The sequence below is a fragment of the Nicotiana attenuata genome, unplaced genomic scaffold (assembly GCF_001879085.1).
Source record: "Nicotiana attenuata strain UT unplaced genomic scaffold, NIATTr2, whole genome shotgun sequence".
Taxonomy (NCBI): domain Eukaryota; kingdom Viridiplantae; phylum Streptophyta; class Magnoliopsida; order Solanales; family Solanaceae; genus Nicotiana; species Nicotiana attenuata.
In genome coordinates, this window is record NW_017670267.1 from 859,916 (window position 1) to 874,222 (window position 14,307).

The 14,307-nt window shown below is 39.8% G+C and overlaps 1 protein-coding gene across 1 annotated transcript in view; it reads left to right on the top strand.

The window, feature by feature from the left end:
- The first annotated feature begins 11,371 nt into the window (after positions 1–11,371).
- The window catches only part of LOC109236986 (superoxide dismutase [Cu-Zn], chloroplastic), a 4,782-nt gene continuing 1,846 nt past the window's right edge, over positions 11,372–14,307 (top strand). The window contains exons 1-7 of the mRNA XM_019403227.1: positions 11,372–11,812; positions 12,542–12,603; positions 12,722–12,761; positions 12,902–12,997; positions 13,103–13,134; positions 13,253–13,328; positions 13,507–13,560. Of these exons, the coding sequence (XP_019258772.1) occupies positions 11,536–11,812; positions 12,542–12,603; positions 12,722–12,761; positions 12,902–12,997; positions 13,103–13,134; positions 13,253–13,328; positions 13,507–13,560 (637 nt within the window). The 5' untranslated portion in view covers positions 11,372–11,535. The remainder of the gene's footprint in view (positions 11,813–12,541; positions 12,604–12,721; positions 12,762–12,901; positions 12,998–13,102; positions 13,135–13,252; positions 13,329–13,506; positions 13,561–14,307) is intronic.

The window sequence follows — 14,307 nt, forward strand, 5'->3', positions numbered from 1 at the left end:
CAAATAAGTCATCAATCCTCGATACTAGGTACTTGTTCTTGATAGTGACTTTGTTCAACTGTTGATAGTCTATACACATCCTCATCGACCCATCTTTCTTCTTCACGAACAACACAGGCGCATCCCAGGGCGAGACACTAGGTCTAATGAATCCCTTATCAAGCAAATCATGCAACTGCTCCTTCAATTCCTTCAACTCCAGCAGGGTCATACGATATGGTGGAATAGAAATGGGCTGAGTTTCCAAAGCCAAATCAATACAGAAGTCAATATCTCTATCGGGTGGCATCCCCGGCAGATCTGCAGGAAACACCTCTGGAAACTCACGGACAACTGGTACTGAATCCATGGAAGGAATCTCCGCACTAGAATCGCGAATATAAGCCAAATAAGCTACACATCCCTTCTCGATCATACATCGAGCCTTCACATAAGAGATAACCCTACTGGCATAATGGCCAGGAGTCCTCCTCCGCTCTAATCGAGGCAACCCCGGTATGGCTAAGGTCACCTTCTTGGCGTGATAGTCCAATATAACATGATAAGGTGACAGCCAATCCATACACAAGATACCATCAAAATCTACCAAATCAAGAAGTAGAAGATATACACTAGTCTCAAGACACCCAATAGTAACCACACATGAGCGATAAACACGATCTACAACAACAGAATCTCCCACAGGCGTGAACACATACACAGGAGCACTTAAGTAATCACGAGGCACAACCAGATATGAAGCAAAATAGGATTACACGTAGGAATAAGTAGAGCCCGGATCAAATAGAACTGAAGAATCTCTATGAAAAACTAGAACAATACCTGTTATAACGAAATCAAATGACTCGGCCTCAGGCCTAGCTGGGAAAGCATAAAATCGGGGATGGACCCCACCACTCTGAACTACGTCTTTGGGACGGACTCTAGTTGACTGGCCTCCACCTCTAACGGCATGGCCTCCACCCCTAACGGCCTGACCCCTACCTCTAGCAGCCTGACCCATGCCCCTATCTAGCTGAGCGGGCAGTGGAGCAACCGGTGCCGAAACTATGGCACGAGAACTCTGCTATGGCATGCCGTCCAATAATCTCAGACAGAACCTCCAAATGTGCCCAATACCACCACACCCAAAACACCCATCCTGCTACTATGGCTGCTGAAGCTGAAGCTGACCCGAATGGGCCGGATAACCATGGTGATTGTTACATCCCGTAATTTTATACGTTGGGTTTGTCGTAAGATAGTTGACATAGGTTCAAGGATAAAACTATTTTTAAGGTTATAATTTTTTATGCTATTTATAACAAGTGATAGGTATGTGACGTGAAAGTCATAGGGTAAACGGGTTAAAGAAAATGAGGTTGGACGAAGTTTGATATTTTGGGATAAAATACGGTCCAAGCTATAATATCCCGTATTTATGGACTAGTATTATACCACATGATCAAGATAATAAGGTATATGAAATATATTAGTATGTAAGTGAATCGAGACTTAGAAATTATTGTGTGAATAATTGGGAAAATATTGGTATAAAGTTATGGAATATGGAATTAGTTATAAGTGGATAAGTATCTTTTGTATGAATCCACGTGAAATCATGAGGATAAGGAGGGCTCATGACTAATCAACTTTATAAGGATTGAGGTGGCAGCAAGTAGGGAATTCAATATTGACTAGGCAAGTCTTGGAGCTAGGTGGCAAGATTAGGGAGTTTTGGTGGATTGGTCATCAAATTATTGGGGTGGATAGTAATTAAAATATTTGGATAGGCTTGATAAGCCTCCCAACATGGCAGCAAGGAAAGCCCAATAAATAACTCTTGAGGCATAGAGCAAGATGGCACATTTAGGAAATTGGTGTATAAGCTAGGTGGGAACATTACCCCCCACGTGGAACAAGTGAAAATGACTCAAACATCTAAATGGTGACTCTTTGGTTTATGAGATTAGGTGGCATTTTAGGGGAATTTGTGGGCTGCCACATGGCATTAAGTTAGGCCAAGGGTGGCACCAAAGTGCACATGAGTCACAGCACTTGACGTGCTTTGCTTACACATGAAATGCAAGCCTTTAAGCATTTATATTATACTTCTTTTGCAATTGAGACACGGAAAGAAGGTTGAAATCTTTCCTTCTATTATTAGAGAGTCTCTTACTTTAGAAACATAGCAAATACATACATCCATGATACCCCATATGCCCAGCAACATGAAGTAGACCATGATCATAAGAAGTGCTTAGTTCTTATTCAAAGATTTAGAAGGAGCAAAAGTTGTTCTTGGCAAGCTCAAGTAAAAGTGTTTGATAAATTTCTCAAATAAGGTATGATAAGGCTAATCCTTTATTCTTTTAGCATGATCCAAGTAACGAAACGTAAACGTAATGTTGTTCTATAAGTGGCTCTACTCTTAGTAGTTAAGGATGTCTATGTTATTCATTCATATGAAATGTAATTCAAAGCATGTCTAAGTATGTTCCTAAGTCTCTATTGAGGTATATGATAAAGATGTTAAAATTTATAATATAGTGATACATGCATCTTCATACATTTACCATCGTCCTACGGTCGGTTGGGCAGTCATGTATATTCATTTACCACCGTGCTACGGCCGGTTGGGTAGTCATGCATATTCATTTACCACTATGCTACGGTCGGTTGGGCAGTCATGCATATTCATTTACCATCGTGCTACGGCCGGTTGGGCAGTCGTACATATTTATTTACCATCGTGCTACGGCCGGTCAGGCAGACATGCATTTACCACCGGGCTACGGTCGGTTGGGTAGTTACCACTGATTGGGCAGTTATCTATCATTATTTTATCACTAGTTGGGCAGTCATACATTTACTACCGTGCGACGGCCGGTCGGGTAGTTACCACTGATCAGTTGGGCAGTCATGCATCATCCGATATGGACAATAGTCTCAAAGAAAAGCATTATATATGTATAAGTATAATAAGTATGCATATATGGTGGCACTTTAGAGATTTATGTTGATTCTTATATGTCCTTAATTAATGTTGACTTATGGTTATGTTTGAGTTCTGCCTTACATACTGAAGTTTTAAACGTCAATACCACACAAGAGGGGGGGGGGTGATTTGTGTAGTACCCAATTTTCGCTTAACTGAACTATAGAAGGACCTGGTTCTTCTAGGTGTTCCAACTACTACTGTTTGCGGAATAATAAATATAGAAAATAAAGAACACAGGGATTTTTACGTGGAAAACACCTGGCTCAAAAGGTGAAAAAATCACAACCTACTACTCATTAGGATTTTCCCAAACTTCCACTAAAATCACTGAGCCAAAACAGCATTTACAAAACTCTTGTAAACCTAAGGATTAACTCTAATCCCGTTGTAGCAACCAGCCTCTAACTATTGCGACAACTTCAAGTTAACTCTAACTTGAATACTCAAAGTACCTATTACAATTGCTTCTAAATAAAGCTGAAAGGTACAATATGAAAACACCTACTACAATTGAACTAGAAATAAAGAAAGACACATAAACACTTTATGAAGCTGGTTCTTCAATCTGGTTCATGTAGCTTCAAGTTTGCACACTTGAATCACACACGAACTGCTTGCAAAAAACCTTGCTATTTTGCCCCAATTCACGTTTAACTTCTGCGTTTTTGTGCAACATGTAATGTGAGAACATCCTGCAATTTATAGAGTTAGTAGACGAAGAAATAACTAGAGTTCTGATGCAACTCTTCCTTGGTGGAAGAGTTGTAGTTGATTTCAACTTCTAACTCCTTCCCTATCTTGGATAGTGTTCTCTTTGAGTTAGGACTCCTTCTCCTTATCAATTATGCAACCTTTTCGATCAGGAGATATTAAATACACCAAGTTAAGCTTATCCCCTTCACGTGCATCCCACATGCTCGAATCTGCCCATTTTTGTGCACCTGGGGGATGGACCAGCGGGATGGACCTGGTTCATGTCTGAGTTCCTTTGTCAGTCTTCAAAACTAACCTTTACTTGGGCCAACACATACTCAGTACATTATTCGTACTGACAACTTTTTGTTGGGGACGCTGCATTCATGCCTGCAGGTATAGATAATCAGTTTAACGAGCCCTCATAGTATACGAGGTTAACATTCAGCGAAGGATCGATAAGACTCCACCTCATTCGGAGTGCAGCCGAGTCTATAAGTCATCGTATCAGAGTTTTTCTACAGACTTATGGGTAGGCCGGTACCCTGTTCCATTTGATGTCAAATACTCTTAGAGGCTTTGTAGACGCATGTTTATTATGTACAGTATGCTAGAGGCCTTGATGGCCCGTGTGTAATCATGTTTTAAGTACGATAGTTTGTTGATACGGTGTTTGCCCACTTACAGTTGTACATTATAAGTTATGGCCATGTTGGCCCATTATAGTTACAAACGGAATGATTTCAGCCAAATCGACCTATGTATGTTCTAGTTTTGGTCGAACGATCATGAGTTACAGAGTGGTTCGCTCGGTCCAGCACGGCACCGGGTGCCAGCCACGCCTCCCCAGGTTTGGGTCGTAACAATGATAGCTTTGAATTGGAGGCGCACTGATAGGAGCTGATGGTGCACTGTATGCTGGCTGCCCAGAATGAGGTATATAAGGATCACGACTCCCTGAAGCAGTGTGAGACGCCTGAAGCGCTGATTAAAATGGCCTCTACCAAAAGTAACCCTGACTCCAGATGAGGCACCACTGAAACTACCGGAATGACGATGCCTCTTATCAAACACGTGACCCCTCTCCTGAGCACGAACCATCTCGATCCGTCTAGCAACATCTACATTCGTCTGGAAGAAAATGTCACTCCCAGTCTCCTTGGCCATCTGTAGACTAATAGTGTAAGTGATCCCGTTAATTAATCTCCTCACTCTCTCCCTCTCATTAGGGAGCACGATAATAACATGGAAAGCTAGGTCTACAAAACTGGTCTCGTACTCGGTAACAATCATACTACCCTGCTGAAGACGCTCAAACTGATCCTAAGTAAGTGCAGGCGACACAGCTGGTCTAGTCAACATATAATCTCTCCGCCACCTCTTGGCGGAACCAATCATCTAAAATACTGCAAAATCGACCCATTGGTCTCAACCATACCCATGTTCTACAGCACCTCATGGCAGCGGGCTAGATAATCCTGTGGTTCCTCAAAAGATGCACCACTAAAATATACTGGAAAAATCTTGGTAAACATGTCCAACCTCAACAAAGCCTCAGAAGATATAGCGGGCCTATCATCGGCATGTGCCACAACAACCGGCTAAACCACCCCAACTGGCGGGGCTGCTGGAGTCTGATACTGGGGAGCCATATGCTCCGGGGTTTGAGTAGCGGGAGTCTATACTCCTCCCCCAGCCCAAGAGATGGCGGTGCCATAGGGAATATACCGTTCTGGGCCACACTCTCCATAAGGCCCACCAAACGAACTAGAGCGTCCTAAAGCACAAAAGTGGCTATGAACCCCTCCAGGACCTGAGCTGGTCCAATGGGTATAGTCTGAGCTGGAACCTTCTCATCAAAATCTACCTGAGGCTCCACTACGGGTGCTGCTGCTCGAGCTCTAGGCTGAGCTCTACCTCTACCTCGGCCTCGACTTCTGCCCTGGTCGTAGCTGCCACTCGGGGCTCCAGCTCCTGTCCGGCTACCGATGTTGTGTGTGTTCTCGCCATTTACGAGAGAACAAGAATAGAACGGTTCAATTATCAATGATAGAATAAAATTGCACGATAGAGAAGAATAGAAGTGAAATTGTTCCTAAACTCCATAGCATCTGGAAAATAAGTACAAATATCTCTGTACCGATCCTCCATACTCTACTAAGCTTGCTCATGACTCGTGAGACCTAGGTAATCTAGTGCTCTGATACCAACTTGTCACGACCCGAAATTTTCACCCTCGGGAACGTGATAACATGTGATACACAATTGATACAAATATGATACATATGTGTACACAAATGATACATAGTGTGATACACATATCATTTTTTTTCATGTTCCGTTTTACTTCGAATTGTCAATTCAAACCACCTTAAAACTTCACCAAATCATCCCAAAACTGAGATTCAAGATCCTTAAGATGTACTCAATCTATTCTAATAACACCCACTCAAAAGAAAACAAGAATTAAACATTTTTTTGCTACAAATAGTGTAATGATCTCGATAAGAACTAAAGAGATTAAACAACTAATTTGCAAATTTAAGAGAATTTTTGAGACAATTTTCTGTTTATATTAATGTAAAGAAGAAGTTGAACTACAATAACAAACTGAAAATAACTATCTCCTAAATTGCGACTCCATAGCTGGTGAGATCTGCAGAATGAATAAGGAAGAAGAAGAAGTTAGAAGGGAATTGAGAGATCGAGAGAGAGAGAGAGAGAGAGAGAGAGAGAGAGAGAGAGAGAGAGATCGCGTGAGGAAAGAGAGAAGAGAGAAAATGACCTGAGGATTGCTGCCTTCCACTTTCCGTGTGGTTATAACAACCTCAAGGTGACGTGGCTCAATCCTGGCCCTTGTAGCTCATTAAATCTAATTTAATCTCAGCCGTTCATTTGAATTTCTCTTATTCTCTTTCACAATTTCTGTTACCGCTGATCTTCAACTTCTTCACTTCGAACCCGGCTAGCAACATAGGTTTTGTGATGATTAATGGATCATTACATACCCCACCTCTTCAAAGAATCCTTGTCCTCAAGGATTGGAGTCGAAGTTTGGAAACATAGCTGTGATGAACTGATAATCCTCCTATGTGGCATCTTCTGGAGGTAGATTTGAACATTGCACCAATATACTAACCACATCAGTGTTGTTCCTCTTTATTAGTTGCCTTTGCAGAATCGCCACTACTTTACTAAGAATTGACCATCTTCACCAGTGATAGGCAGAGTGGTCTGCACTACCACTCTATTACCCACCTTTCTCTTAGTCAATGACCATCTGTTTCATCCTAGGCCAATAGAACACTTGTGATAACCTTTTTAGAGTACCAAGTTGTCCTGAATGTCCACCTACAGGAGAATCATGGAATGTGGAGATCAACTGAGTTCTGAGATCACCATTAGTACCAATATAGATCTTTCCCTTTCTTTTGAGTATGTTGGAAGTGTAATGCCAGATGCTAGGTCCTTGTAGAGTCACTGCTGCTTGACTGATCACTTTTGTAGCATTAGAGTCTCCTTCATAACTGTGTGCTATCTCCTGCATCCAAGAAGGAACTGAGACTTGCCTGTAATGTTCCTTGAGATTGGCCTATGTGGCATTCTGAGTCTTCCTGTTGCCTAGAAAGGGCATCAACTACCCTATTTTCAGCCCCCTTCTTGTACTGTACTTCATATCCAGTCCAAGTAACTTGGTCAGTCCCTTCTGGTGTATAACAGAAGTAACTTTTTGTTCCAGAAGATATTTTAAGCTGTGATGGTCAGTTCTGACCATAAAATGCATGTAGTGTAAATAGTGCCTCCACTTGTCAACTGCATTCAACAAGGCCATATACTCCTTCTCATTGATTGACTTACCCTTGTGTCTTTGAGCCAAAACCTTGCTAAAATAAGCTATTGTTCTACCTTCTTGCATTAGCGCAGCTCCAGTGCCACTTTGACTAGCATCTGTCTCAACTGTGAACTCCTTAGTGTAGTCAGGTAAGGCCAACACTGGTGTAGAACACATAGCTTTCTTGAGCGTTGTAAAGGCTAGGTCAGCTTCATCATTCCACTTAAAAGCATCCGTTTTGAGTAAGTCAGTTAAGGGTCTATAAATGATTCCATAGTTAGCAACATACTTTCTATAGTATCCGGTCAATACTAGGAATCCCCTCAGTGACCTCAATGAGTTTGGTCTGGGCCAATCAACCATAGCTTGTATTTTAGATGGATCAGTAGACACTCCTTCTGCAGTTATGATATGTCCTAAGTACTCAACTTTAGATTGACCAAATAAGCATTTAGTCTTTTTAGCAAATAAGGAATATTTCTTTAGGGTATCAAAGACAACAATTAGATGAGTTACATGATCTCTTTCAGATAAACTGTAAATAAGGATGTCATCAAAGAAGACCAAAACAAACTTTCGAAGGAAAGGTTGAAAAACCTGGTTCATCAAAGCTTGAAAGGTAGTTGGTGCATTTGTTAATCCAAATGGCATCACCTTGAACTCATAATGGCCTAAATGAGTTCTGAAAGCTGTCTTGTATACATCTTCTATCCTCGTTCTGATCTGGTGATAACCAGCTCTCAAATCTACCTTGGAAAAGATCACAGGTCCACTTAGTTCATCTAAGAGGTCATCCACAATAGGTATAGGATACTTGTCCTTTATTGTGATGTCATTCAACCCTCTATAATCTACACAGAACCTCAAATCCCATCCTTTATTTTGACAAGCAATACTGGTGATGAGAAGGGTGATTGACTATGTTGTATTATGCCATTAGTGAGCATCTCCTTAACCTGTCTTTCCAACTCATCCTTCTGATAGTAGTTGTACCTGTAAGGCCTCGGGCTAACTGGCATGGCTCCAGGTTTCAGAGGAATGGTGTGATCTAAGGTCCTGACAGGGGGCAGAGACTTGGGTTCTGCAAACATATCAGGGTATTGATGCAACACCTCCTTAATGGCTTCTCCTACTGGTTCCTGATCTTCTGTCCCCAAGGAATTCATCATAAACAGATGAGCTATCAGAGCTTGCCCTTTATTCAATATGTTTCCCATTGTTCCACTGGAAATCATATTCAACTTTCCTCAGAGATACCTTGCAATACTAGTTTGTTTCCCTTCTTGCCAATGGTAACACACATCTTCTCATGATCAAATTTAGTGGGATTATGCTTCTTCATCCAATCATTGCCCATCACCATGTCACAGCCTTCAAGTGGAATGATTCGTAAGTATTCTTGGAAGGGTTTACCTTGCATTTTTTCACTGATATCCTGTGCAAATGGAAGTGCACATGACATAATTTTCATCAGCCACTGTTACTCTCACTGGTGGACAATGCTTAGCTTGGTAGCCTGTCTCTTTGACTGTGGTAACATCAATGAAACAATGAGTGCTGCTAGAATCAATTAGCACTATTGGTTTCCTATTCCTTACGGTACCTCGAACCAATATGGTATTGACTCCCCTGTTGTCACCTGATAGAGCATTCATGCACACAGCTTCCATGACTTCCTACTCCAACTCTCCTTCAATAATCAAGTCTGTACATGGTTGTTCTTCTTCTATCTCATTACTCTCAGGAAGGGGTTCTGCTGCCCCTATCATGCAGTTCAGTTGCTTCTTCTTACATTGATGGCCTGGAGTATACTTCTCACCACACTTATAATATAAGTGGTTGCTCTTCCTGTATTCATAAACTTTAGGACTAAGCCTGAAGGAGTTTGGTTTAACTGCAGCTGCAACAGGTACCATTGTACTAGTAGAATTGCCAGCCAGAAAGGAGGGCTTGGATATGACTTTAGTTCTCATGTGAGCAGCTTCTATTGCCTTCTCCTGCAGTCTAGCTTGTTCTACAGCAAACCGTAGAGTTGTAGGCTTAAACAACTTCACCCCAAACCTAATCTCTTCCTTTAGAGCTCTAGTAAACTGGAGATGAAGTGTGATTCATCCAAGTGAGGATTCCGTATCAACATTTGAGCCTTCAAGTCTTCAAACTTGCTTAGGAATTCATCAACCGACCCTACTTGACTCAACGTGTTCAACTCTTCCACTGTGTCTCCCATTAGTTCCTCCCCAAATCGAATAAGCAACTCCTCTTTAAATTCAGTCCAACTTACTTCACCCTTACTTAACACTAATGAGTCGTACCAAATATCAGCTAATCCGTTCATATAGAGTGCAGCAGCTTCTACCTTCAGATTATCTGGTGTTCTATACAGATTGAAGTATCTTTCACACTTTTGAATCCATACCTTAGGTTCATGACCTTCAAAGCAAGGCAGCTCCCACTTAGGAGAAAGGGCCTGCACAGCTTGAGGCCTGTGTTGTCTCAATTCCTAACCTGGTATGTGTAAGAGCCCACCTCCTTGAGGTCTGTCACCTTGAGTTCGTTGGGGAACTCTTTCCAAATTTGTCAATCTCTCTAAGATTATCTCTAAGGTATCCTGTATCCCAGTTCGAGCGTTGTGTAATTCCTCTTGAGTGGTCAGAACTTCATTCAAAATCTCATCGTGTCTTACCAGCTTATCATCCATAACTTTCAACCTCGTTCCTTCAACCATACCACCTTCGCAGTCGCAGGATCGAGGCTTTGATACCAATTGTAATGATCTCGATAAGAACTAAAGAGATTAAACAACTAATTTGTAAATTTAAGAGAAATTTTGGGACAATTTTCTGTTTATATTAATGTAAAGAAGAAGTTGAACTACAATAACAAACTGAAAATAACTATCTCCTAAATCAGGACTCCATAGCTGGTGAGATCTGCAGAATGAAGAAGGAAGAAGAGTAAGTTAGAATGGAATATAGAGAGAGAGAGAGAGAATATCATGACCTGAGGATTGCTGCCTTCCACTTTCCGTTGAAGGTGGTTATAACAACCTCAAGCTGACGTGGCTCAATCCTGGCCCTGCAGCTCATTAACTCTAACTTAATCTCAGCCGTTCATTTGAATTTATGTTATTCTCTTTCACAATTTCTGTTACTTCAACTTCTTCACTTCGAACCCGGCTAGCAACATTGATTTTGTGATGATTAATGGATTATTACAAATAGCTAATTGGCTAATATTAGTAATATTTTATGAATTGGTCAATTTTTGTAATGAGCTACTTATAAATGGGCATAACTGGCAATTTTCCAAATATATGCTCCGTATGAAAAATAATTCAGCTAGAGAAATTATAGAAATTCCATTAGAAATTCTATAATGATCATTTTAGTATCTTTTTGTTGTTGTTAATTTCACGTATAATTATTAAACTATATCCATTTTAATAGTAAAATCACAAATTATATTTTTGGACAAAGTATAAAATTGACCAATCCATCGAAATTAATTGTATTTGTTAGTCAATTCGGCTATTGATTATGGAAGACTCATTATTTTTTTTCCAGCATTAACTAAACTATGTATAAATTGCTATAGAAACATAATCGGCGTCGACCCCAAATTATGAAACTTAAGATAATGTGTCTGGAATTGAAAATTTCTAGAACTGAATTACTTCTATCATGTAATTTTGTTTAAATAAAGTATACATAATCAAAAAGAAGTTTATATGCGCTAACGTCATTAGTGACATATCATTGCGACAAAGTAATTTTTGCAACTTTACAAATTCAATAATAATAATGAAAATAGCCTTTTTTTTAATAATATTTTAAACTTAGTAGTGTCAAATAAAACAAAACAAAACCAAATAGATCTTGCAAAAAATAAGCCAATAAGAACAAGAACCCAGGAAACCCAAAGATAAAAATCTCATACAATCTTGTTACTCTACTCCACTCACTAACATTATCAGTTTATCAATTACTATATCATCTTTCTCATCTCAATCTTAGCCACCTCTGTGGCATCAATGGCCGCCCACACAATCTTCACTTCCACCAGCAGCACTACCAATTCTTTGTTATTCCCAATTACTGCCCCTAACACCAACTCCTCCCCTTCACTCCACTCTTCTTTCCACGGTGTTTCCCTCAATCTCAAGTCAAAGGCCCCCCAATCTTTGACACTTTCTGCTGCCACTGCTCCTAAACGTCTCACTGTTTTTGCTGTTACTAAGAAAGCTGTTGCTGTCCTTAAGGGCAATTCCAATGTTGAGGGCGTTGTCACTCTCTCCCAAGATGATGATGGTTATTTACTTTTCCTCCCTTTATGCTCTAATTTGCTTTTCTGTTGTCACATTTGTGGATTGTGACTTAAAGATGTAATCTTTATTACGAATGTTTCATACCCTTTTAAGTGAATCTTTATCTGTTTATTTTTCCACCCTTTATGCTCTAATTTGCTTTTATTATTGTCACATTTCTGGAATATGACCTAAAGATGTGAGCCTCTATTTCATACCCTTTTATCTTAATCTTTGAAAGGGAGCCTTGGCGTAGCTGGTAAAGTTGTTGCCACGTGACCAGAAGGTCACGGGTTGGAGCCGTGGAAACAGCGGCCGCCCTTTATCTTAATCTTTGTTCGTTTATTTTTTCCATCCTTTTTGCTCTAATTTGCTTCTATATTGTTATATTTGTGGATTCTGACCTAAAGATGTAAGCTTTTCTACAAACACTTCATACCCATTTCTCTAAATCTGAATATAGAGAATTTCTAATACTTCTGTTTGTATTTGCATACTATTGGTATGAGCTTAGTTTAAAGGGAGTAACATCGTCAGTGAAGATCTATATAGCCTCACCCTTACTTGTTTTGGACTAAGGTGTAGTAGTTGTTGTTATTTATCCTCATTTGGTTTTGTATTACCATATTCATTGTTTGTGACCGTAAGTTTTAAGCTTTTATACGAATATTTCAAACCCTTTTATCTGAATACTTATTTATTTATTTATTTATTTATTCTCCTCTTTGTATAGGTCCAACTACTGTGAAAGTACGCATAACTGGACTTACTCCTGGGCTTCATGGTTTCCATTTAGTGAGTACATTTTTATCATTTGAATTTTATGGCATTGTTATATAGGTGTTTATTGTTTGTAACTTTTAGTGAATTATGGTTAACGTTATGTTTTGGTTTGCTTTGTTTTGTGTTATAGCACGAGTACGGTGACACTACAAACGGGTGTATGTCTACAGGTTAGCTTTTGATCTAGTTTTCAATTTTGACTTAATTCATCTGCTGATTAATTGCTACTCTTGGAGTGACTAACTGGAAATATCTTTACTTCTAGTTTTGTGGTAGTAGTTTGAAGTTTCGTCCCACTGTTTTACTGTAGGACCCCATTTCAATCCTGATGGCAAGACTCATGGAGCTCCTGAAGATGAAAACCGTCATGCGGGTGACCTGGGAAACATAGTAGCCAATGCCGATGGTAAAAAACATGTTCTCGATTTCTTCTTAGTGTTTTTGACTATGTTTTTGTTTGTTAAGATGGATGATGATTTTCTGTATTCTTAATTGTGCTTACTGTATGCAGGTGTGGCTGAAGCAACAATTGTAGATAATCAGGTTTTTATATCCAAACCTTGTCTGGTCATTTGAGTGCTTACATGTTTTTGTGCTCTACACTTGTTATTGTTATAAGTTAGGGATAATTTAGTGACTATACCTTTGATATGCCAAGCAGATACCATTGTCTGGTCCAAACTCAGTTGTTGGAAGAGCGCTTGTGGTTCATGAGCTTGAGGATGACTTGGGAAAGGGTAAGGTTCTACTTTAAAATTTGAAGTCTATTTTTCCTTTTTTTTCTGTGGATTTAAAACGGTATTGCTGTGAGCTTATCAGATTTATTTGGTGTACTGCTACACGCTACCTCTTATTTTTTGGGAGGTCAGCTTGGTACCTTTATGAGCTAATCTCCTTTTGGTGATCCATCTTTAGGTGGGCATGAACTCAGCCTTACCACTGGGAATGCTGGTGGACGATTGGCATGTGGTAAGAAGAAACACCCATTTCTCCCTATTCCCCAGCTGCTCTCTCTTTCTTCCTTCCCTAATTATAACTGTTAAAAGTGATGGATTTTCCTCTTTCCTTTTTCTTTCTTTGGAATGCGAAAGGGTTGTGCAAAGCTCTTATGTGCTGCGGTCTTATGCTGTCTACTATATATGTTAAAACATTCGTTTTAGCTGTGTTCTCCATTTTGCTCTAATCTGGTTCCTTGTGGTGTTAGGAAACACCCTGTCACAGGCACACAGTATCAGTTTGGTTTAAGCGCTCCTAGCATTAAAATCTGGTTTCTGAATAACACTTACTAGACTTACTAATTATCTGTTGAGAAACCTATTTTTTCTAAACCTGTAACCAAATTGGCATTTGATCTGGTTAGATGCAACTGCACTGCATAACTCTTTTAGCTATTAATTAGTAAGATAATTGTGCTTATCAAAGAAGAAGAACAGAAAAGCTCCAGTAACTGTAGAAAGATAGCTCTAGATAGATTTTTCTGAGTTTCTCATTGCCAAATACCTCATTTATTGTTTCGTTTGCTAGGATTTTGATTTTCACTTCCTTCAACTAGACTAGTAAAAACTCTATGGTCTAACAGATTGAACCAAAAGTAAGACATGTTCTGCTTCTGGTGCTTATCATTGTATTGAGTGGTGGCATTTTGTTTTGTTTGATGTCCTTGTGTATGTTGCTAGTTTATACGAAAGCCTTGTCTCTGTTCTGTATCCCCCCCCC